This window comes from Mya arenaria, chromosome 10, assembly GCF_026914265.1.
Source record: "Mya arenaria isolate MELC-2E11 chromosome 10, ASM2691426v1".
Taxonomy (NCBI): Eukaryota; Metazoa; Mollusca; class Bivalvia; order Myida; family Myidae; genus Mya; species Mya arenaria.
In genome coordinates, this window is record NC_069131.1 from 71,552,544 (window position 1) to 71,577,688 (window position 25,145).

The 25,145-nt window shown below is 35.4% G+C and overlaps 1 protein-coding gene across 1 annotated transcript in view; it reads left to right on the forward strand.

Moving 5' to 3' along the window:
• The window catches only part of LOC128204997 (nephrin-like), a 42,869-nt gene that overhangs the window by 16,462 nt on the left and 1,262 nt on the right, over nucleotides 1-25,145 (forward strand). The window contains exons 4-12 of the mRNA XM_052906393.1: nucleotides 6,732-7,001; nucleotides 9,496-9,549; nucleotides 13,535-13,810; nucleotides 18,466-18,741; nucleotides 20,668-20,988; nucleotides 21,422-21,574; nucleotides 21,884-21,923; nucleotides 22,698-22,786; nucleotides 24,183-24,198. Coding sequence (XP_052762353.1) covers nucleotides 6,732-7,001; nucleotides 9,496-9,549; nucleotides 13,535-13,810; nucleotides 18,466-18,741; nucleotides 20,668-20,988; nucleotides 21,422-21,574; nucleotides 21,884-21,923; nucleotides 22,698-22,786; nucleotides 24,183-24,198 — 1,495 coding nt within the window. The remainder of the gene's footprint in view (nucleotides 1-6,731; nucleotides 7,002-9,495; nucleotides 9,550-13,534; nucleotides 13,811-18,465; nucleotides 18,742-20,667; nucleotides 20,989-21,421; nucleotides 21,575-21,883; nucleotides 21,924-22,697; nucleotides 22,787-24,182; nucleotides 24,199-25,145) is intronic.

Sequence of the window (25,145 nt, forward strand, 5' to 3'; positions counted from 1 at the left end):
CATTTGGCAATACTGTGAAATGTACATGCTTGGTATCCTCGAGCCATTTGGCAATACTGTTAAATGTAGATGCCTGGTATCCTCGAGCCATTTGGCAATACTGTTAAATGTAGATGCCTGGTATCCTCGAGCCATTTGGCAATACTGTCAATTGTAGATGCCTGGTATCCTTGAGCCATTTGGCAATACTGTTAAATGTAGATGCCTGGTATCCTCGAACTATTTGGCAATACTGATAAATGTAGATGCCTGGTATCCTCGAGCCATTTGGCAATACTGTTAAATGTAGATGCCTGGTATCCTCGAGCCATTTGGCAATACTGTTAAATGTAGATGCCTGGTATCCTCGAGCCATTTGGCAATACTGTTAAATGTAGATGCCTGGTATCCTTGAGCCATTTGGCAATACTGTTAAATGTAGATGCCTGGTATCCTTGAGCCATTTGGCAATACTGTTAAATGTAGATGCCTGGTATCCTCGAGTCATTTGGCAATACTGTTAAATGTAGATGCTTGGTATCCTCGAGCCATTTGGCAATACTTGTAGATGCCTGGTATCCTTGAGCCATTTGGCAATACTGTTAAATGTAGATGCCTGGTATCCTCGAGCCATTTGACAATACTGTTAAATGTAGATGTCTGGTATCCTTTAGCCATTTGGCAATACTGTTAAATGTAGATGCCTGGTATCCTCGAGCCATTTGGCAATACTGTTAAATGTAGATGCCTGGTATCCTTGAGCCATTTGGCAATACTGTTAAATGTAGATGCCTGGTATCCTTGAGCCATTTGGCAATACTGTTAAATGTAGATGCCTGGTATCCTCGAGCCATTTGGCAATACTGTTAAATGTAGATGCCTGGTATCCTCGAGCCATTTGGCAATACTGTTAAATGTAGATGCCTGGTATCCTTGAGCCATTTGGCAATACTGTTAAATGTAGATGCCTGGTATCCTTGAGCCATTTGGCAATACTGTCAAATGTAGATGATTGGTATCCTTGAGCCATTTGGCAATACTGTTAAATGTAGATGCCTGGTATCCTCGAGTCATTTGGCAATACTGTTAAATGTAGATGCTTGGTATCCTCGAGCCATTTGGCAATACTTGTAGATGCCTGGTATCCTTGAGCCATTTGGCAATACTGTTAAATGTAGATGCCTGGTATCCTCGAGCCATTTGACAATACTGTTAAATGTAGATGTCTGGTATCCTTTAGCCATTTGGCAATACTGTTAAATGTAGATGCCTGGTATCCTCGAGCCATTTGGCAATACTGTTAAATGTAGATGCCTGGTATCCTCGAGCCATTTGGCAATACTGTTAAATGTAGATGCCTGGTATCCTCGAGCCATTTGGCAATACTGTTAAATGTAGATGCCTGGTATCCTCGAGCCATTTGGCAATACTGTTAAATGTAGATGCCTGGTATCCTCGAGCCATTTGGCAATACTGTTAAATGTAGATGCCTGGTATCCTCGAGCCATTTGGCAATACTGTTAAATGTAGATGCCTGGTATCCTCGAGCCATTTGGCAATACTGTTAAATGTAGATGCCTGGTATCCTCGAGCCATTTGGCAATACTGTTAAATGTAGATGCCTGGTATCCTCGAGCCATTTGGCAATACTGTTAAATGTAGATGCCTGGTATCCTCGAGCCATTTGGCAATACTGTTAAATGTAGATGCCTGGTATCCTCGAGCCATTTGGCAATACTGTTAAATATAGATGCCTGGTATCCTTGAGCCATTTGGCAATACTGTTAAATGTAGATGCCTGGTATCCTCGAGCCATTTGGCAATACTGTTAAATGTAGATGCCTGGTATCCTTTAGCCATTTGGCAATACTGTTAAATGTAGATGCCTGGTATCCTTGAGCCATTCGGCAATACTGTTAAATGTAGATGCCTGGTATCCTCGAGTCATTTGGCAATACTGTTAAATGTAGATGCTTGGTATCCTCGAGCCATTTGGCAATACTTGTAGATGCCTGGTATCCTTGAGCCATTTGGCAATACTGTTAAATGTAGATGCCTGGTATCCTCGAGCCATTTGACAATACTGTTAAATGTAGATGTCTGGTATCCTCGAGCCATTTGGCAATACTGTTAAATGTAGATGCCTGGTATCCTCGAGCCATTTGGCAATACTGTTAAATGTAGATGCCTGGTATCCTCGAGCCATTTGGCAATACTGTTAAATGTAGATGCCTGGTATCCTCGAGCCATTTGGCAATACTGTTAAATGTAGATGCCTGGTATCCTCGAGCCATTTGGCAATACTGTTAAATGTAGATGCCTGGTATCCTCGAGCCATTTGGCAATACTGTTAAATGTAGATGCCTGGTATCCTCGAGCCATTTGGCAATACTGTTAAATGTAGATGCCTGGTATCCTCGAGCCATTTGGCAATACTGTTAAATGTAGATGCCTGGTATCCTCGAGCCATTTGGCAATACTGTTAAATGTAGATGCCTGGTATCCTCGAGCCATTTGGCAATACTGTTAAATGTAGATGCCTGGTATCCTCGAGCCATTTGGCAATACTGTGAAATGTACATGCTTGGTATCCTCGAGCCATTTGGCAATACTGTTAAATGTAGATGCCTGGTATGCTCGAGCCATTTGGCAATACTGTTAAATGTAGATGCCTGGTATCCTCGAGCCATTTGGCAATACTGTTAAATATAGATGCCTGGTATCCTTGAGCCATTTGGCAATACTGTTAAATGTAGATGCCTGGTATCCTCGAACTATTTGGCAATACTGATAAATGTAGATGCCTGGTATCCTCGAGCCATTTGGCAATACTGTTAAATGTAGATGCCTGGTATCCTCTAGCCATTTGGCAATACTGTTAAATGTAGATGCCTGGTATCCTCGAGCCATTTGGCAATACTGTTAAATGTAGATGCCTGGTATCCTTTAGCCATTTGGCAATACTGTTAAATGTAGATGCCTGGTATCCTTGAGCCATTTGGCAATACTGTTAAATGTAGATGCCTGGTATCCTCGAGTCATTTGGCAATACTGTTAAATGTAGATGCTTGGTATCCTCGAGCCATTTGGCAATACTTGTAGATGCCTGGTATCCTTGAGCCATTTGGCAATACTGTTAAATGTAGATGCCTGGTATCCTCGAGCCATTTGACAATACTGTTAAATGTAGATGTCTGGTATCCTTTAGCCATTTGGCAATACTGTTAAATGTAGATGCCTGGTATCCTTGAGCCATTTGGCAATACTGTTAAATGTAGATGCCTGGTATCCTCGAGCCATTTGGCAATACTGTTAAATGTAGATGCCTGGTATCCTTGAGCCATTTGGCAATACTGTTAAATGTAGATGCCTGGTATCCTCGAGCCATTTGGCAATACTGTTAAATGTAGATGCCTGGTATCCTCGAGCCATTTGGCAATACTGTTATATGTAGATGCCTGGTATCCTCGAGCCATTTGGCAATACTGTTAAATGTAGATGCCTGGTATCCTCGAGCCATTTGGCAATACTGTTAAATGTAGATGCCTGGTATCCTCGAGCCATTTGGCAATACTGTTAAATGTAGATGCCTGGTATCCTCGAGCCATTTGGCAATACTGTTAAATGTAGATGCCTGGTATCCTCGAGCCATTTGGCAATACTGTTAAATGTAGATGCCTGGTATCCTCGAGCCATTTGGCAATACTGTTAAATGTACATGCTTGGTATCCTCGAGCCATTTGGCAATACTGTTAAATGTAGATGCCTGGTATCCTCGTGCCATTTGGCAATACTGTTAAATGTAGATGCCTGGTATCCTTGAGCCATTTGGCAATACTGTTAAATGTGGATGCTTGGTGAACCCAAACGATTTTGATATAATAAGAAAGGGAAGTACTTACTGATTACTATTATGTGAAATGAATGACAGACAAAATTAATGATTGTAGATTAAGATGTTGCTGTTTGTATTATTGGTCTTGATTTAAACTTAGACATGAACCTTTGAAATTATTTAAGCCCAAACTAATAGAATTGTCCTTGATTTTATTTTCGTAAAACTTTTTCAAATAATACCAAGATAACATAGAGTCATCCATCAATCATCCGGTGTACAATCAGGTCATTGAAGGATCATTTAAAATAATCTGATCTTTCATAAATGAGTTTTTATTTTAAATTTCAATGAAAATTCATTTTCATAATAGTAAGAATGATATAATGTAGAAATTATACGACATCCGACAATGCAATAAGCATGGTCGTATCATTGTCTTATTACCTCCATTTCTTTAATTAATATAAATTAGCTCTCATTTGAAATATGATACGAAAATAACAGCGTCAGTATGATTTGTTTTTGTTTAAAAATATTTGATTGAATAACTTCAGCTGTAAAATATGAAGTATTAGTATATCATAAGAATAAAAATATGGTTGATATATATCAAGTTTACATGACTAAAAGATACTGGGTCTTAAAACATATACAATATTTTTTATGAAAAATATTTTTTTAAACATATACGATATCTGAGGTAAAATTAAGATCGATAAATGAATACTTAAGCATTTAAAATATTTTAAAGTTCTAATATGATTTTGGAAAAAAAAAAATCGAAGATATTTTCAATTTATTTAAGATGCTTCTGTAATACTGTCGCTCTTGTACTTAAACATCCCTACAGAACAGTGTTTTTATTTAGACCATTGTATTCTTGTAATTTGTTGAGTTTACAGTCATGGGAATTTTATATGAAATATCATAAATTCTCATTGTTATATAGTAAATACCAGTAAACCATGTAATTCTTTTGAATTTTTCTCATACACGCTTTTATCCATTAGTCATATTCTTAGGTTAAATATTTCACTAGTCTGGATATAATACTTAATTATACCTGAATACTTTATGTTTATTACTATGTAAAGCACATACTTTTATATTAACAAAACATGTATTTTTTCTTAAATTGACCATGAACATTCAAGGAATTTGACTGAAGTTTACAAGTTACTTAAGATATTTTATGAATACGAGTTCAGTTTTTATTATCATGTATATACGCCTTATAAACTGGAAGATTATATATATATATATATATATATATATATATATATATATATATATATATATATATATATATATATATATATATATATATATATTCATTCAGAGCTTGTGTCACACTTAATTCATAAGTAAAAATAAGTTTAAGTTTATAATTGTACGAAACACCTAGGATTTTATGCCCCAATGGGTGGCATATAGTTAACTTATCGTCTTTCCGTCCATTCATCCGTCCCCACGGTTTCCGATCAATATCTGAAGAACGCTTAGACCAATTTTTGAGTTGAGCATGACCAGCAGATAAGGCCTTTTGATTTTGAAGTCAGTTGGTCAAGGGTAAATGTCGTTGTGACCTTAATATGACGTTCAGCTGAAAATCGGTTTCCGGTCAATATATGAACAACACTTAGGCTCAAGGATACTTTCTATGTAGTTGAATGTATGTATGTTTGTATGCATGTATGTATATGTTTAGACATTGCGGTCAAGGACAACCCGTGAAACTGCAAGCACTTATTTCCAACGGGGTCCTTTGTTTTTTATGAAGGGACATCACGCGGAAAAGACAGTGGTGGGATACAAGGAACTCCGGGTGTAATATCCTAGCTCTTTTTCGAGGAGACCCCTTGGTTCTGTTACGTGCTCGGTGAAAAGCACCCATATATGGGGTACAACTTTCCTGCATTGAACCAGTACTGAGAATACCTCTTTTCCCAGCACTACCCTTGTAATGTCGAGCGCCAGGCAAGGTAGCTACTTGTATCAACTTTTAACGTATTTCGGTATGACGCGGCCAGAGATCGAACCCACACCCTCACTCTCCGTAGGCGGACGACTTAAACACTAGGCCACGGAGACGGTTACGTTATGACCATGATATGACCTGAATTGATTTTGAGGTCAGTTGGTCCAAGGCTATGGTCGTGGTTACCAGTCAGTTGAAAATCGGTTTGCTTTCAATATCTGAAGAAGACTTTGCCTCTGGGACCGCAAACTTGGTAATATGATTAATCACGAGCAGTTAAATCATATTTATTTTGAGGTTAGTGGATAGAGGTTCAAGATGATGGTGACTTTAAGCTGAAAAACGTTTTTCAAATCAATATCTGAAGAAAGCTGTAGCCCAAGGAGCTCAGGTCGATCAAGAGCAGCAGATGAACCCTTTTGCTTTTGAGGTCATTGGTCAATGACGATTTGACAACAGGCTGGAATTACGCAGTTTCATATATAACAAAATGAAGCACGCTTAAGCCTAAAGACTAGGAACTTGCTATAGGTCGCTTAAAAATGACCAGCACCCTAATTAATTTGACGCAAGTTGGTCGAAAGTCAAAGTCGTGGTGACATTGAGCTGAAAATCCGATTTCGTTCATTAACTGAAGACTGCGTATATCCAGCTACCTCAATCATGATATGCTTGTGAACTGCATCTGCTTCTTTTTAAGTCATATTTCAAAAACATTCGCGGCGTCTCAAAAGTAGTCTTGCTTTAACTTAAATACGGTCTTCAAAATATTCGTTTTCAATTCTCAAAGAGCTTAAAGAATCTTATCGACATGACCACGTTCTCTAGTGTATATTCTTCTTTAACAACAGTTTCTTCAATCCTCCGACCACTTGTATAACCACAGCTACATGGACACCTGTTCTTAAGTACTTTGTATCTATTTTCAACTTTCAGACGGACCGGAGGATATTCGTTTCAACACATCGGGAAACTCCCTGACCTATAAGGACGGGGATGCCTTCACCCCTGTAAGATGTCTTGCTGACTGTCAACCTGTCTGTAACATTTCCTGGAGTAGGGGAGACACACTCGTGAGCTCAACAGCCGTTCTAAACCTTGATGTGCTCAAATGGAAAGATGGAAAACGCGACATCTACATATGCACGGCTTCGCACATGGTGAAGGATCGAACTTTACAGGAGAAGCTCAAAGTGTCGGTTATATGTAAGTAGCAGCTGGGTGTATAAGTCTATAACGTATTGTAGCCCTTGGGGGTTTCTCTCGTTTTTACTCTATATAGACGTTATAGTTTGACAAGGGATAGAACACTAATTGCGCAATTCTGAAACGGCTTTGCAAAGTGAAACAAAAACGTATTCAAAAATACCAATCATTAAAATAACATAAAATATTCACATTACATGCGCATTTATAACATTGCATTATGAGCAAGTGCACTATACACCGATTTACCAATTTTGACACAGAACTTTTAACTTGTCAAAGTCGCCATTTCATGTGTTGGCAGTCATTAGTCAACGTTCGTTGAGCTTAGAAATCAAATTGACCGAAAAATAAAACAAAAATAAACTATAAAGATGTCGTTAAATCTTATAAATCTTCATTGAACTGGATATTTTTGGCGTACAATATTCCACTCACCAAAAAACTTTTATGATCTTCAAATGCAAAACAGTGTTTAAATGCAACACTATATTTTGACGGATAACTCAATACTGTGTTGTTTTCGGTTTTTCAAAAATCATTTGTTTATTTATACTAGTCATTTATAAAAAATCCTTCACTTTACCTGTTATGCATTAATAAATTCAATTTTGAGAAGCGCAAAATGTGTGTTTAACCCCTTGTCAATAGACAAAATATAAGGTTAAAGCAACCCCAGTGTTGTAGCCTAGATGCTATGATAGCCACACAATTTAAGCATTTAAGTAGTTTGAAGGGATATGTTTCGGTATTAGACTTACATATCATTACGTTTGACAGTATGGTCTGGTGTTATGTAATAGATATACTTTCAAACTTTGTCTAAATTAGTATTGGTATACCCAAAAGTATGAACTTATAAATGACTGACTGATTTTTTTCTGACTTGCCCGAGCAACAACTGCTAACAAACTGCTGTATGTCAACAAACATCTTTCACGGAAAGAAAACAGACTCATCTTTACATGAGTCCAGAACTTTATTGCTGCAACCAAACGGTTTGATCTGTCGTGCTGAGAGCGCGGTGCGGGTTCACCTTTGATAACAGACGGTCTGTCAATTTCATCATTTCTCACTTTTTAACGTTTATTTGTTCTTCAGAGTTAAGCACACTAAATCAACTCACTAAGTATGCACACTCACATACAATTATTACTTTTATTCTTCACCACGTTTTTGCTAATAAGTATGCTCTTATAAACTCCAACAGGGAAAGGAACTTATGTTTTTAATAAGACGGACCTTCTAACGTAGCGCTGATTCCGGACACACCAAGCTATACCAAAAATGAAGCAGACACACTTGCATCGATAACATGTTCTGCCGATTGCTTCCCCGCTTGTAATCTCTTCTGGCAGAAAACAAGTGGACTCAACTATCCTGAGAAACCATGTTAATCAATTAAAAACAATCATAGACACATTTGATACTACAGTCAAACCCCGTTGGCTGCTCGAACTCGCTAGGCTCGAAATCCTCGTTGGCTCAAACTGTATGTGAAGGACCGATTTCTGAATACTGAAGGTGAAAAATCCCGCTTGGCTCGAGGTATTTTCGCTGGTCCCTCGCAGTTTGACTCCAACGGGTTTCGATTGTATGTTAATAACATATTAAGCAAATTTTGTTATCGGCAACATTTCAACAACAGGCAAATGGATAAACACTTTTATCACATGCTTTACCTTGTTATCTGTTGAATACAACCATCACGTATTTTTCTGTATAACAATTGTGTAATATAATAATTACACTCGGCATGATTGTAAACAATTTAATTGGAAACAGCAATTGCTTATTGGTATTTTCCAGTTAGTCATACGATTAATTATCATTTTGATTTAATAATAATGATTTATTTGAATAAAGAAATTACTTTTTTCCTTAATGTCCCAACATATTTTAATGCTGTAAACTTATTTGTGTATATATATCCAAATGGCTTCTCTTAACCTTTGTGACCTCTTTAACCACCAGAAATGAAAAAATGCAATTAAATGCAACAAAACCGAAAGTATAATCTAAGTTTTATCTAAATTTAGCGAGCACAACGTCATTACGAAATTTGCATATCTTTCTGAATACCTAAAATTCTATGTTGCTTTAATTACTAACGATTTTCATTTTTTTTATTAAGAGGTTTTTGATCTAAATGGTTTTCTCGCTAATGCATCTGAAAACACTTATTTTATCATTGTTTTACCCTACGATATCCAAATTGCAGATAAAATACAGTGAATACAAGTCAATCAACCAATCACGCAACAACAAAGTATGACGAATGTGGTCTTCAAAGACGATATATGAGTAAATATCAACATTTGCTGAATGGTTCCAGCTTTTTGTATCTTAGTTATAACACGCCTAATGACTTGCAACTCTTTATTTCGGCATACTCAAAGAGTGAATTTTACCAAAAACATTTCACTTAACAACATTGGTGCTTTGCTCCGCCCACTTATCTACCTCATTAGCATAAAGTAAGTCAGTGAACCAGTCTGGAATTCTGTTGGTATTTACCATACATTTCTTTTAAATAATGTTGACCATGGTAAGATATCATACATTATATGAGACACTATAGTATTAATATACTCACTTTTATTTTTTGCTTTCTAATAACTTAGTCCTAACTAGCACTAAGGCTTTAAAGGCTCGCTTAGTTACAAATTTCCTGAACTCGTTGAATAAAATCGTGTGTTATACGGCAAATTGTGGCAGTTCCTTTATATAGTATATATGTATATATTGATCAATGCAATTTAGCAGTTTAAAACACATAGTTTTATGAAACTATGCTGAAGCACGATCAAACATAAACAGAAGACCGCATAATGTAATAAAATGATTTATTTTGGCATCCTAAGTGACGCTGAGTGAATTTGCGGAAAGGAAAAACTCACACTGACTTCGGATTTCAATATTTATGCGAACAACTACAGAAACAAGCTCAGTAGAAAAAAGTTTAAACCCGATTTAATGGCACTGGGTAAACGCCAAAGATATAGAACATAAAAAACAACAAAAAATCACAAACAAGAAACATGGAAAAGAAGCACAAAACTCCAGAAACAGCACATTGCATACATATTATATATAAAAACTAGGTATGTTTATCAAGGATTGTTAGGTACCGCCTTGTAACGGTCAGTAAATTGTAAATTCACTGGGGGTAAATCAATTTAAGTGCACAAACCTCACTCTTATTCCAACAATCCTGAATAAAGTAAAAACGTTAAAGGTAAATTTTATCAAATTTGCATAAACTTGAGGAAACACAAAATCCGTATAATTGCACAAAGTAAACGCCAAAGACAAAGAACACTAAAACAACAATCACAAACCCGAAACATGGAAAAACAGCACAAAACCCCACAAACAACTCAGTACATTTATATACTCAGTTTAAACTTTTTGCTACAGAGCTTGTTTCTGTAGCTTTTCGCATAAATTAACTAATAAAGAAATAAGGTTTACGATCTTCCGAATAGTGTTCTTTTTAGAGCAATACACCCTGTGGAAAATACCATGTCCACTTTAATTTAAATTGTAAATGATGTTTTTAGGATACTACTGTGAATCGAAATTAACATCTTTAATATATAAGCTAATGACTTGTTTGCAACCAGTTAAAACGCAACATTATCGATAAGAGCGCATAAAAAGATGATTATTTTGCAAAACAATGGACAATTAAGGAGATTGCCCTGCACCATATTCTATGTTATTGCCGAATATTCCATCGATTCGATTCTCATGACTCAGTGTTCAGAAAATTGCATCATTTTATTAAATCTACAAAGACCGGCTTATACTAGAATTTGTAAGCAAGTTGATAGCTAAAACTCTATTTTATATCTACTGTTAGAAACAAGATAGTTAGATAAAACTTACTTTATCATATCTCGCCGCCATTTTGTTTGTTTGAGTAAGGTGCATTTTATTCTCTTTTCTTGCATGTGCATTAAAACGATATCACTCCGCATGACTGTAAACAGTTTAATTGGAAACAACAATTGCTTAATTGGTTTATGTTCCAGCAAGTCATTTTAATATTAATCAATTTTTAGACTATCTGCGCATGCGCGCTGGTAGTCTTAAGACCGCAAACACCAAAGAACTACTTCTATTCATGTCGTTTTAACCCATTTTTTGTCTCAATGTGCTCTATGGTTAGTAGCAGAATGACGTCGAAACCATAAACATAGATTATCCGAGTATGAGTTCTTGCTTGTTCGGCTATTTCCGCGCTGTATTTCTGTATTTCGGCGTTTTATTTTTAGCAGAATATAACTATTTTTAGATCGTCATATTTATCAGATTAGTGTGGGTCAAAATAATATATGCTCTGGTAGGAAGGTAACATACTAATATTCACTCTGAGTTCAGCCTAAGATGTTTTAGAAATTATTACCGACCGCAAGTGTACCATCGCCTGCAGGGTTTGTTATTATAACCTGGTGTGACCATGAAGCAGGCTTATTTGTAAGGTTGTATTTCTTATATTACTTTTATGAATTAAGAAACAAAAATGACAGTCTGAAAATCAAAGTAGTTGTATCCCAGGTTTCGCGTTGCTAATGCTTCAAATACTATGATTTGCCTGCTATACAATAACAAAATACTATTCATTCTATGATTTTTAGGCGTATACTTTTCTAATAAGATGTTTACATTTTTTGCGTAAAAGCTTCGTTCCGGTGTATTCTTGGCGTAGTTTTGGACAGCAGCCTTTCAATTTATTCTAACACACTTGCCCTGATACGACAGTGAGTTATGCATACTTTTGATGAAGCAAAGTAGTTCGGATTTAACCCGTAAAACACACAATTAAAGAGTGCGAAGCATTCATAACATCACTAGTATTATTTCTAAACAGATACTTACATAAAACATAAAAAAACATTTATTTATCAATAATACTTGAAAAGGCACAATCATATTCCCATTCATAGAACAGACAATTTCCGATAATCTAGAAATAGTTTCAACTACATTAACTGACTGATTTTCTAAAAATAGTTTCTACATACAATAACTGACCACATGTTTGCCCTCACCGCGGGAAAACGACCATCTGATAAGCTCTGCATTTTGATAGGAATTATTGCTAAAGTTATTCGTAAAAATAAAATCATTTTCCTTAAACAATTAAAACGTGTATTTTCATAAAACTTGCATAACGTATGATATCTAATCAAAGCACTGAAAATCTTTAGAAGCGATTGAAAGGGGCATGCATTGTCAGGGGCGTAGCCAGCGTTACGCACTTACGCATGTGCGTAACATTTATTTGAAAAATGAAAGTTCGAGGGTTAAGCTAAAAATTGATATCAGAATACAAGGAAGAGCAGCCAAAGTAAACGTTGCTTCCCTGTGATAGATAGCTTTCTGAGCAGAAATCAATCACTTGGTAACTACAGGGTCGGTGGCCTCGAACTTATTAATCCTTCCAAATACACCTCAGAGCTCAACATGTTCGTTCCATTTTCCATTGTTTCCCACTGGGTAGACCCCCCGAACCCCCAACCGGCTACAGGGATATTCCCCATCCCACACCCTCCCCCTTTAGTGCGTAACATTCGGTAATATGGTTCGGTAACATTCGGTTCCTTAAGTGATAAGCTGTGCATCTTGAATGGAATTATTGCTGAAGTTCTCACATATTTGCCCGCAAATAGTCTTTCAGCGCCTCGCGCTTTGATTATAATGAAGATTTGTTTGAATCAACTATTTAAGTATTCCCTTAAATCATCAGAGGAAAGCGTAATATTTTTTCTTGATTTCATTAAAACCTTGATCACTTTCTGTAAACATAGAATGATGTCATGAAAAATATTACAAATTGCGACGACATCTTACCGGTAGCGACGTCATCATTTAAAATAAAGCAGTTTTCGTCAAATTGGAAGTGCTGATCTTTTTTAATTGATATATTCTACTTATAAATGGAATTAAAATGATTGGATAAAACTATTTTGTTTTAAATTATTTGGGACCTACATTTGTGCAATGCACGTAGCGCGGGAAGTAGCATTTCTTTGTCAGTTTGTGTTATTCGTCTCATCTTCAGCGGAGGTGGAACATATTTTTTATTATTCATTCCACAGAAATAAATCATGCTATAACAAAATCAGACACTCGTCATCATATAATTAAGACACAATTGAATTCAAATCGTCCAAAAAATGTAAGTAAGCTCGCAAAAAGGCCGGCTTACTAAGAACTTTCTTGAACAATTTGAACAAAGTATTATATTATGACTCATGACATATCCTATATATATATTTTTTTTTGTATTATAAAAATGCAATCTAGATGTACAAAACAGACAAAATTGTATAAAACTATGCTAAAGAACGATCATTTTCTAACCAGAAAGAAGACGGCATACTATATTAAAATGATTTATTTTGAGAAATTGTGTTGACATGAAAACAATCTCACGATTGCTCAGCCGAATGTAGGTCGGGATGTGTCTTTCTTCCACAACACTAATTAACCGAATACTATGCTCATTATTTGTTACACTTCAGATGGTCCAGATGATGTATTTTTGAGCGTACCCAATGTTCATACAGTGACGGAAGGAGAAACAGTCAGTAGAATATATTGCTCAGTCGACTGCTGGCCGGCTTGTGTCTTTACTTGGATCAACGTAACTAATGGCGAGCCAATCAGCAACTCAGAGGCTCTAGCGTTTGGAACGGTGAGTCGTTACGACGCCGGAATATACAAGTGCTTGGTTAGGAACTTTGCTGCTTCACAGTTCTCGCGAGAGGCAAGAAACCAGTTCTCCCTTCGTGTTCAATGTAAGTTAAATTAACCTCTGACTTCTGCTAGTTTGTAGATTCCTAAACAATATATTCATGCATTCCATTAACATAATGTATTTATCCCTGATTTAGATAGTGAACTTCTATTTTGATAATCCTTTTATTCATTTCTAAAATATATAATTTACTTAGGAATTGAAATTTGACTCTTTGCAATTTGTTGGGGAAGTACGTTATGTAAGGGGAATGTTCATTATGCACCATTGCAAACCCTGACCCAACAAAAAGTCCATTGGTGTAAAGCATAAAAGGGCGCCATAAATTAGCCTGTAAAAGTAACAAATTTGTTTGGACATGAATGATGAAGATTATCATTTGTTGTCAATTCTCATTTTTTCTTTTGACCCGGTTTGGGATATTACAAGTTTGAACAATATATAGAGGATATTTGTTTATTTCAGTGTAAGATCGTATTTTATTTCACGAGTGTCATAGAAAAACATATTTTCACGAGTGGCGATCTTACACTGAAATAAAAAAAAATTCTGTTTTTTTATGCTTATTTTCGGAGTTTTATTTGTTTTTTATTTAGTTCTGAATTACCCCCTTTTTTGAAAATGGTGGGCTTTACGCCGCTACCCGTGGGGCGCCCCTCATGCATAGTTATAGCTGTCAACTTTTCTACTGGGAAAGGTTCTCTGCTATTCATTCTTATAGCTTAATATTCGCTCGTTTTTTATTGCAAAGCTTTATGAACAGTAAACAATGAAGTATTATTAGTGCACATATTTTCCAAAAAATAATGAAAACACTTTTTATTTTAAGATGGGCATTAATACAAAACCAAATTACTACGCCGCTATTTAAAGAATGAAAATTTGGAAGGTCAAATGTGTTAGCAAAACAAATGTGGATACTCATTAGATTTTAAACATTCTTCTTAGTTTAAGACTGCATGTACGCGTATTTTAAAAATAGGTTAATATTCAGTCATCTTACTGTCAGAGACCAGTCTGTTTCGATTTAAAATGTTTGTTTTCCAGATAAAGAGTAAATGCCACGCTAGTTTGTTGACACATTTTGAGGTGTGGGTGGGGTAAAAAATATCGGATCTATCTGTAAATTGTGTGAATTCTCCAGGAAGCTCATTTTACTTACTACAACGGTTAACAGTTCAAAATACATTTGAACGAGGATATAAAATTTTATTATGTTCGAACAGTTGTTTTTGTCTGTAATTTGTTTGGTATGAAAGCAAATGTTCGAACATTCAGCTTCAAAGATCAGTAAAATGTTTGATAAACGGAATTACCGGTAATAAATGGTAAGATGTTAATTTCCAATTATATATTTATTTAAATTTATAAAATATTTCTTTCTTTTTTTAACATTTTTTGACATAATTTACTGAAGTCCAATGTTCTGTTTTGATCAAGGCAAGTACATGTAACAACAAAGGAATTTAAAAGTAGTTCTGAAAGTTGATATTTTCACTCCTTATTTTGCAGTGAAAATATCAAATTGATATTTTCACTGTTGTTATTTCACTGTTAAAATCCCATATTTCATCGTAAAGCATGAAAGAAATACCTTTATATTATAAGTCATATGCTTTGATGAAAAACAGAAAGACTGAAAGGTAGAGAAAATGAGATATAACAAATTGGTTTGAATGATATTAGCCACTAAAATAACGAGTAATAGGTAATTAAAATAGCAACCTTTTGTACGTGTAGATTGGATGGTCAATAGTTCCATTTAAAATATTTCTCGTTTTCATCAGATGATCGTTCATTTCAGTATGTGAGCTCGGCTATGGTTGATGAAGACTAGGGTCAGTCTTATAAGATTCTGTGAATGACCCTTGCCATTTTTTGTGAATGTTTTTTTTTCAACAAAACCTTACCGGATGTAAACTTCCGGTCCATTACTCAGGGTTACAACTTAAATGTAACTTATATTCACCTTAAAATTAAACGAAATGATGCACTCAGTGAAATTCTGAGTATTTGTATCGACTATTTTCATGCGGTACTCAATAATAACAAGTATCAATAAACTGTATACTTCGTTGAAATTATGTTCTTCCATTGTCTTCCGTTCTTCGTTTGATACCGTAAAACCAAACTGTAAATACGGTTGATTGATGTTGTGACATGTGTAAGGTTTTGCGCACAAATACTGGTTTAAACTTTTTGTAAACTCGAGATACACTTATCCCGTGTTTTACTGACAGTTCATAGTCGGCAAACCCATCATTAATTGAAATTGATGAAGCTATTTTGATGCATGTGTGGACTGTTTGCATTGTGAGTACGTTTGTGTCCCTCGTTCAGTGCTGTTAGGGAGCTTATGCCTATAAACAGGTTTTATGTTGGAATGCTTGACTACTACGTCCTTCGGTGCTGACAGGCCAGTCGGTGTGTTCAAAATGTTACTTCATTGCACAAAAAACATTGGGTCACATTACATTGGTAGACGTTAATAACATTGATAAATGATTCTAATAGCTGAAGTGTGTTTTTCCTGTCCTCTACAAAATATTGAGCATGCATTTGAGGTATACATTCAATGCATTTAATTATATTTCAAGGCATTATTTGGGCTATAAATATTTGTCCATATTCAACTTATATGCAGGCTTATTTGTAAGGGTGTATTTCTTATATTACTTTTATGAATTAAGAAACAAAAATGATTGTCTGAAAATCAAAGTAGTTGTATCCCAGGTTTCGCGTTGCTAATGCTTCAAATACTATGATTTGCCTGCTATACAATAACAAAATACTATTCATTCTATGATTTTTAGGCGTATACTTTTCTAATAAGATGTTTACATTTTTTGCGTTAAAGCTTCGTTCCGGTGTATTCTTGGCGTAGTTTTGGACAGCAGCCTTTCAATTTATTCTAACACACTTGCCCTGATACGACAGTGAGTTATGCATACTTTTGATGAAGCAAAGTAGTTCGGATTTAACCCGTAAAACACACAATTAAAGAGTGCGAAGCATTCATAACAGCACTAGTATTATTTCTAAACAGATACTTACATAAAACATAAAAAAACATTTATTTATCAATAATACTTGAAAAGGCACAATCATATTCCCATTCTTAGAACAGACGATTTCCGATAATCTAGAAATAGTTTCAACTACATTAACTGACTGATTTTCTAAAATAGTTTCTACATACAATAACTGACCACATGTTTGCCCTCACCGCGGGAAAACGACCATCTGATAAGCTCTGCATTTTGATAGGAATTATTGCTAAAGTTATTCGTAAAAATAAAATCATTTTCCTTAAACAATTAAAACGTGTATTTTCATAAAACTTGCATAACGTATGATATCTTATCAAAGCACTGAAAATCTTTAGAAGCGATTGAAAGGGGCATGCATTGTCAGGGGCGTAGCCAGCGTTACGCACTTACGCATGTGCGTAACATTTATTTGAAAAATGAAAGTTCGAGGGTTAAGCTAAAAATTGATATCAGAATACAAGGAAGAGTAAACGTTGCTTCCCTGTGATAGATAGCTTTCTGAGCAGAAATCAATCACTTGGTAACTACAGGGTCGGTGGCCTCGAACCTATTAATCCTTCCAAATACACCTCAGAGCTCAACATGTTCGTTCCATATTCCATTGTTTCCCACTGGGTAGACTCCCCGAACCCCCAACCGGCTACAGGGATATTCCCCATCCCACACCCTCCCCCTTTAGTGCGTAACATTCGGTAATATGGTTCGGTAACATTCGGTTCCTTAAGTGATAAGCTGTGCATCTTGAATGGAATTATTGCTGAAGTTCTCACATATTTGCCCGCAGATAGTCTTTCAGCGCCTAGCGCTTTGATTATAATAAAGATTTGTTTGAATCAACTATTTAAGTATTCCCTTAAATCATCAGAGGAAAGCGTAATATTTTTTCTTGATTTCATTAAAACCTTGATCACTTTCTGTAAACATAGAATGATGTCATGAAAAATATTACAAATTGCGACGACATCTTACCGGTAGCGACGTCATCATTTAAAATAAAGCAGTTTTCGTCAAATTGGAAGTGCTGATCTTTTTTAATTGATATATTCTACTTATAAATGGAATTAAAATGATTGGATAAAACTATTTTGTTTTAAATTATTTGGGACCTACATTTGTGCAATGGACGTAGCGCGGGAAGTAGCATTGCTTTGTCAGTTTGTGTTATTCGTCTAATCTTCAGCGGAGGTGGAACATATTTTTTATTATTCATTCCACAGAAAAAAAATCATACTATAACAAAATCAGACACTCGTCATCATATAATTAAGACACAATTGAATTCAAATCGTCCAAAAAATGTAAGTAAGCTCGCAAAAAGGCCGGCTTACTAAGAAATTTCTTGAACAATTTGAATAAAGTATTATATTATGACTTATGACATATCCTATATATATATATATTGTTTGTATTATCAGAATGCAATCTAGATGTACAAAACAGACAAAATTGTATAAAACTATGCTAAAGAACGATCATTTTCTATCCAGAAAGAAGACGGCATACTATATTAAAATGATTTATTTTGAGAAATTGTGCGGACATGAAAAGAATCTCACGATTGCTCAGCCGAATGTAGGTCGGGATGTGTCTTTCTTCCACAACACTAATAAACCGAATGCTATGCTCATTATTTGTTACACTTCAGATGGCCCAGATGATGTAACATTGAGCGTACCCAATGTTCATACAGTGACGGAAGGAGATACAGTCAGTAGAATATATTGCTCAGTCGACTGCTGGCCGGCTTGTGTCTTTACTTGGATCAACGTAACTAATAGCGAGCCAATCAGCAACTCAGAGACTCTAGCGTTTGGAACGGTGAGTCGTTACGACGCAGGAATATACAAGTGCTTGGTCAGGAACTCTGCTGCTCCAAAGTTCTCGCGAGAGGCAGATCACCAGTTCTCCCTTCGTGTTCAATGTAAGTTAAATTAACCTCTGACTTCTGCTAGTTTGTAGATTCCTAAACAATATATTCATGCATTCCGTTAACAAAACGTATTTATTCCTGATTTAGATAGTGAACTTCTATTTTGATAGTCCTTTTATATATTTCTAAAAAAATATAATTTACTTAAGAATTAAAATTTGACTTTGCAATTTGTTGGGGGTAGTACGTTATGTAAGGGGGATGTTCAAAATGCACCATTGCATACCCTGAACGAACAAAAAAGTCCATTGATGTAAAGCATAAAAGGGCGCCATGAATTAGCTTGTAAAATGTTTGGACATGAATGATAAACGAAATCTGATAAAAAAAAAAAAAAAATCATATTATTTTATCGGTTTCAGTAGGGGTAAGACTAGCGATGCGCCAAGAAAACGTACTGCGATGTATACTGCGATACGCTAGACCCGCACTATCATGATATGATATAGTGCGATTTTTTTTTTTAGATATTCTTTATAAAGGTGTCATTTAAACGCAATGTTACTGCTATCGACCGATCAATGTGAAAATTAGAGTCAGAACGATACGTCCAAAGACATACCGCAATACACATATAAATCGAAATTTAAATGATCTTTTTAAGAAATCTCCTTTGCCCATGTGATTATTCAGTTATAAAGACCTTTCTTTAAAAAGTTATTTCATCTACATGTTTATCTGTTAACATATTTAAGAGAATGGTATTACAATGGTATGTTTATTTTACATTCTTATTATTTATTAAATGGAAATGATGAGACAATACTGGTAATTCATTGAATAAAACATTGTTGGCTTTCGATTGATAATTGACCCATTGGGAAGATTATCATTTGTTGTCATTTCTCTTTTTTCTTTTGACCCGGTTTTGGATATTACACGTTTGAACAATATATCCCTTTATATTATAAGTCATATATATGCCTTGATTGACAGAAAGTCTGAAAGTTAGAGAAAATGAGATATAACAAATTGGTTTTTGAGTCATCATCATCATCATCATCATCATCATCATCATCATCATGATATCATCATCATCATCATCGTCATCATCATCATCATCATCATTATTATTATTATTAGTAGTAGTAGTATAGAAGAAGTTGTAGTAGTAGTAGTAGTAGTAGTAGTAGTTTCATAAATATTTAACAAGCAATTGCATTTCATTAATCGCTTGTTTCTTTAAAAGACACACGTCTTGTTGATAAACCTTTGTTTCTGTGTCAGGCATCAAGTATATTTTAAAAACATTTCATTCAGAAAGTCATTAACCGGATACAGGATATAGCATGCGATGTATTTTACCGGCTTATCTTCCTATCTAGTCCGCCATTCAATTATGGAATTGACACACAACCTCTCGGTGTAAAGAAAATTTATTTGTATATTTTGGTAGACATAACTGCCTAATACAAGTAGCCAATTGATAGCTTCTAGCAACCCCTTGCCATATCGAGATAGTACTATTCAAGATAGCGCCTAATATGACCGCCAGTTTGTTAAAATGTACAATATTGATCCTTAACATTGAGATGTAAGTCATCTCATAAAGAAATTGATAATTAAATAAATATAACGGATAATTGTTATTAAATTTATTATATTGGCATCAAATATAATAACTATACACATTTTATACATTTTTGAAACTAAAATTGGATTATGTATTATAAACCTATGTCAATGTTATGCATATACTATTGTATGAGTGTTGTACTGCCTGTCAGCCATGTTGAACGCAATGTTGAATATTTCGAGTTTCCGAAGCGCGTCGTGAAGCCATCACTTGTATTCTTGTATTAACGGGCCAAGGCTTAAAATACATTCAAATTCGTGTTCGATACATGCAAATCCAGGGTTGACTTCCCCCTGCCGGACAAATCTGTTACTAAGTCCTGGATTTTCTTAAACCTTCAGGCAAGCCGTCGCCCCCAACAGACCTGACGTTAACCACTTTGGACAACGTCGTTACCTTTCAATGGAAAAGGGGTTTCAACGGAGGACTGGAACAAACGTTTAGTTTGCAGACAGCGATTAATTCAGATGGTTCTTGGATGAATACAACCGAAATTCTGGAATCAGAATCAAAGTATATACTGGAAAATGGAAGATTTCAAGTGACTTTAACGAACTTAGATCCAGAAATATACCAGGCCAGACTTGTGGCTTTTAACATATTAGGAGCTGCTGAACCTGTTGCATTTAAAGAATCATTTCAAATCATGGAATTGAACAAAGGTATGACATAATCAAGAACATCACGTTTGTTTTGTTGAGTCTGTCAGTATTCTTTTAAAGGATATGCTATTTAGAAAAAATCTGCAAATAACTTTTGAATATATGATCACTGGCCAGTTTTCTAAGTTGAGTCTCTTCTTGTATGTTTGTTTCTTGATAATGACTTCTTTGAAATGAGAGTGTTAAAAATGTACCATTAAAGTCCTTCATAATTGGAATGAAACCGGGAAAGTATATATAAATCTTAATATTGCGTTCATTTGTCAGAAATATTTTAAATTTTATTTAGTATGTTTTTATATATTAATCTTTCTCCGGTGCACTCGTTCTGCTTTTTAATTACGAGAAGTATAGTTCAACTAAAAATATGTACTCTATATTCAAGTGCACGTTGGCAAACATTGACTCTTACATTTGCTTCCGTTGTTTTTAGAATTCTCAGCTGACAGAAGCGTCGGTCCAGTTATTGGGGGCACAGTTGGAGGGATAGCCGTCGCACTAGTTGTTGTAATAGTACTCGTTGTTATTATAAGACGGAAGTACGCTTGTGACTGCGCCTGCTCATTTAAGCTTGCTAAAAAGGAAGGTAATAAAATCTAACTTTAAAAAGAAACACAATTATAATACCACATAGTCAAAAAAATAACATATATATATATATATATATATATATATATATATATTAGTATTAAGTTATACTGCCCCTTGTTACGGAACGTATGCACCAAGATTCTGTGTAATGTAAAATCAAGAAATACAAATTCAATACAGTTTACCTGCAATTAGTTTACTTTGGACATAATATATATAGTCGGATGGAGCAACCGACATACAGTGTTTTACCATATTTGGCTACGGCCTTAGGATAACATATCTATACATTAATCTGTTTCAGATCTCTGTGAGAATACAAATGTAGAAAAGAAAATTGAAACGTAAGTACTCGTTTACTTAAAATAGTATGCAATAACACATTCGCGTCACTTTCGGACGGTCTCAGTGGCAGCCAATTACAAGCATTTTCCCACTGCGTTTTAAGTCATCGGAGAAGTTTTATCTATATAAAACTGAGATTCCAAATTCTTTTCGGAGATTTTACAGAATATCAATTGCGTCGTTAGTTTGAATCTCACCAAAATCACAAACTTCTGGCAATTATTATTTTATACATAAAAGAACATGAAACGTCAATTATACCATAAAAGAAGTATACTTGTCATGCTCGATGTATGCACTTATAAGTCTCATATTTATCTTACCAAAACAGTTTAGTGAATATTAACTAGATAAACTACTATATGGTATAATTGACGTTTCATGGTCTTTTATGTATGATAATTATTTATGTATCTAATTACCAAAACAGTTTCGTGAATATTAACTAGATAGCTAGATAATTCTCGCGAAAATAAAGCATTTAACACGAAACCATTCGTTAACGATATCAGATTATCTGACGGCATTTATATGCCACCATACTATATGGCTGCAATAACCGACAGTGTATTATTGAGCTGGAGTTAACATATTTTAAAGTTGAACTCAAAATGTAACATCCAATTTTAATGTTATGTAACGCGTATTATAGTTGTTTTGGCTGCTGTAGGGTTTTGAGAAATATTTGAAATCCAGATCATTCGTTTTACAAAATTCACTAAAATAAGGATGATCGATTACTTTGATTACTCAGAAGCTTCTCAATATTTTAGACGAGGAGCTGACAATCCCGAATACAACGCAGCCCAGACGTATGAGGAGGTGTCCATGAGATCGGAGCCTGCGGTCTACGATGATCTAAGTGAGTAACGAAACTTTAATCCTTAGTGTTTACATTGCGAGAATGTGTCCGTGAGATCGGAGCCTGCGGTCTACGATGATCTAAGTGAGTAACGAAACTTTAATCCTGAGTGTTTACATTGCGAGAATGTGTCCGTGAGATCGGAGCCTGCGGTCTACGATGATCTAAGTGAGTAACGAAACTTTAATCCTGAGTGTTTACATTGCGAGAATATGCCCGTGAGATCGGAGAAAGCGGTCTACGTTGATCTATGTGCGTAACGAAACTTTAATCCTGAGTGTTTACGTTGCGAGAAGGTGTCCGTGAGATCGGAGCCTGCGGTCTACGATGATCTAAGTGCGTAACGCAACTTAAATCCTGAGTGTTAACATTGCGAGAATGTGTCAGTGAGATCGGAGACCATGGTCTACGATAATCTAAGTGAGTTACAAAACTTAAATCCTGAGTGTCTACTATGACTGTTCCAAGTTGGTTCCCCAATATGTATTAACAAATCTAGATACATTTATAGTCATTGTTGTGTGTCTGTGCGTGATGTCTTTCGTTTTTGTTTTTCGTTCTTCTAATCGTAGATGTAAACACCCTGTTAATACATTTTGGGAGTAGTGCGAGGTTGAGTACTCTCAAACTTGATTAAAGTCCCTTTCATGTGATTGTTTAATCCAACTGTCAAATGCGACCACACCCCCCCCCCCCCAATAATAGCCGGAACTTAGACTTACGGTCCAGTCAATCCGAGGTAAAATTCCCGCTCTGCGGGGACAAACTGCTGGTAAAATCCCCGCCAAATTCCCCCGTTCACCCTAGGTAAGGCTCATTCCCCGCTTTTGTGAGCGTGAGCACAAAACCACCGCATTCACTCGTCACAACTTGGCCACCTGGAAGGTAAAACAACGGCTCATCTCTCCCGCTATCGCTTGTACGGTATACCTCCGGACCTTGGGGGCGTGGCTACAATTGACATAACGTTCTCTTACATTGAAACATACATATTGTGAAGCATGCAAATTAGGACTTTGAAGTAATGCCTCTCGTGTGGTGTCCGTTAATCTCTAAATAGTGTCTTCATTGAGTATTTGGAGGCTGTGGGGCATAGTTGACATTGTAAGAGTATTACTAAGGTTGTTTGTTTTTTATATGTTTTTATACATTTATTTTGGGTTCTTCCATGAACAGTTGTAGTACCCACATCATAGGTGCAAGAGGCAACTATCATTTTGATTATTTTTTTAATCACGAAACAACGACTGATTGTGTGTACTATATTAACATTGAATTCATGTTATCAAGCAATGATGGCATTGAAATGGTAACTTAAAATGTACATTCTACTATATATGATACTTCGATTTCAATTGTTCATCATCCTATTGATTTTATGGTTACTGATTTTCAGGAAATGGAAACAATGGGTAAGCTTAACTAATTAAAATATTCCACTAACTTGTTCAGACGAAGCAACGATACTGATAGTATAGGTAATGCGTATGTCATTTATAGTCAAAGTCACGACCATTGTACAGGTGAAGTTACATTACTTGTCAACTATGTTATTTGTTCTCTTATAACACTGTTTAAATCAAGCATCAAAATATAGCTATCATTCTGCTCGTCGCAAATGAGCCAATTTCTTATGTCCGATGCCTTTTTCTACATTATTGACATACTCGTAGCAAATGCTTGATAAACGTTCACAAGAGCATGATGATTTTTCTCGATGGATTGCATGACTATTAACTATTTGAACAGTAATCGAGTTAGAAGGATTGACATTATTTACAGAACAGCATAATACACGTTTCAGCTTATTGATTGCTAAGCATATAGATGTAGTTGCAAACTTGTATTAAAAACCTTTTTCTGCATTTTGAAGATTTCTTTACTTTGGAATGTCTTACCGTTTGATATGTCATTTTGAAAATAAAAAACACCTGGGACTTATTGATACCATATTTTTAGAAAACAAGAGAGTTTTTAGGGAGAGTATTACTACAAGCATATCAATAACTGTTTACGATTGCATCATATTAATATTGACTGCATTGAGGGTGACAGTGCTTATTGTCAACCTGAAGAAAATACTGTCGACCGAGCGAAGCTGAGGTTTAAATTATGTTCCGAAGGTTGACAATATTCACTGTCCCTAAAGGCAGTCAATGTATATTTTATTATACCGAACAAAATTTAAACTTGTCAATGTTATCACGACAAAGGGTGCGGGTGATAGTTGAAAATATTTCCCTGGCGTTTTAACTATATGCTCTATAGAAGTAAGGTATGCTAATTGCATATACTGCTTCAATATTTCCATGCTTGAGTCAAAACATTGTTTGTGTAAATTTTAACTTCTAAATTATCC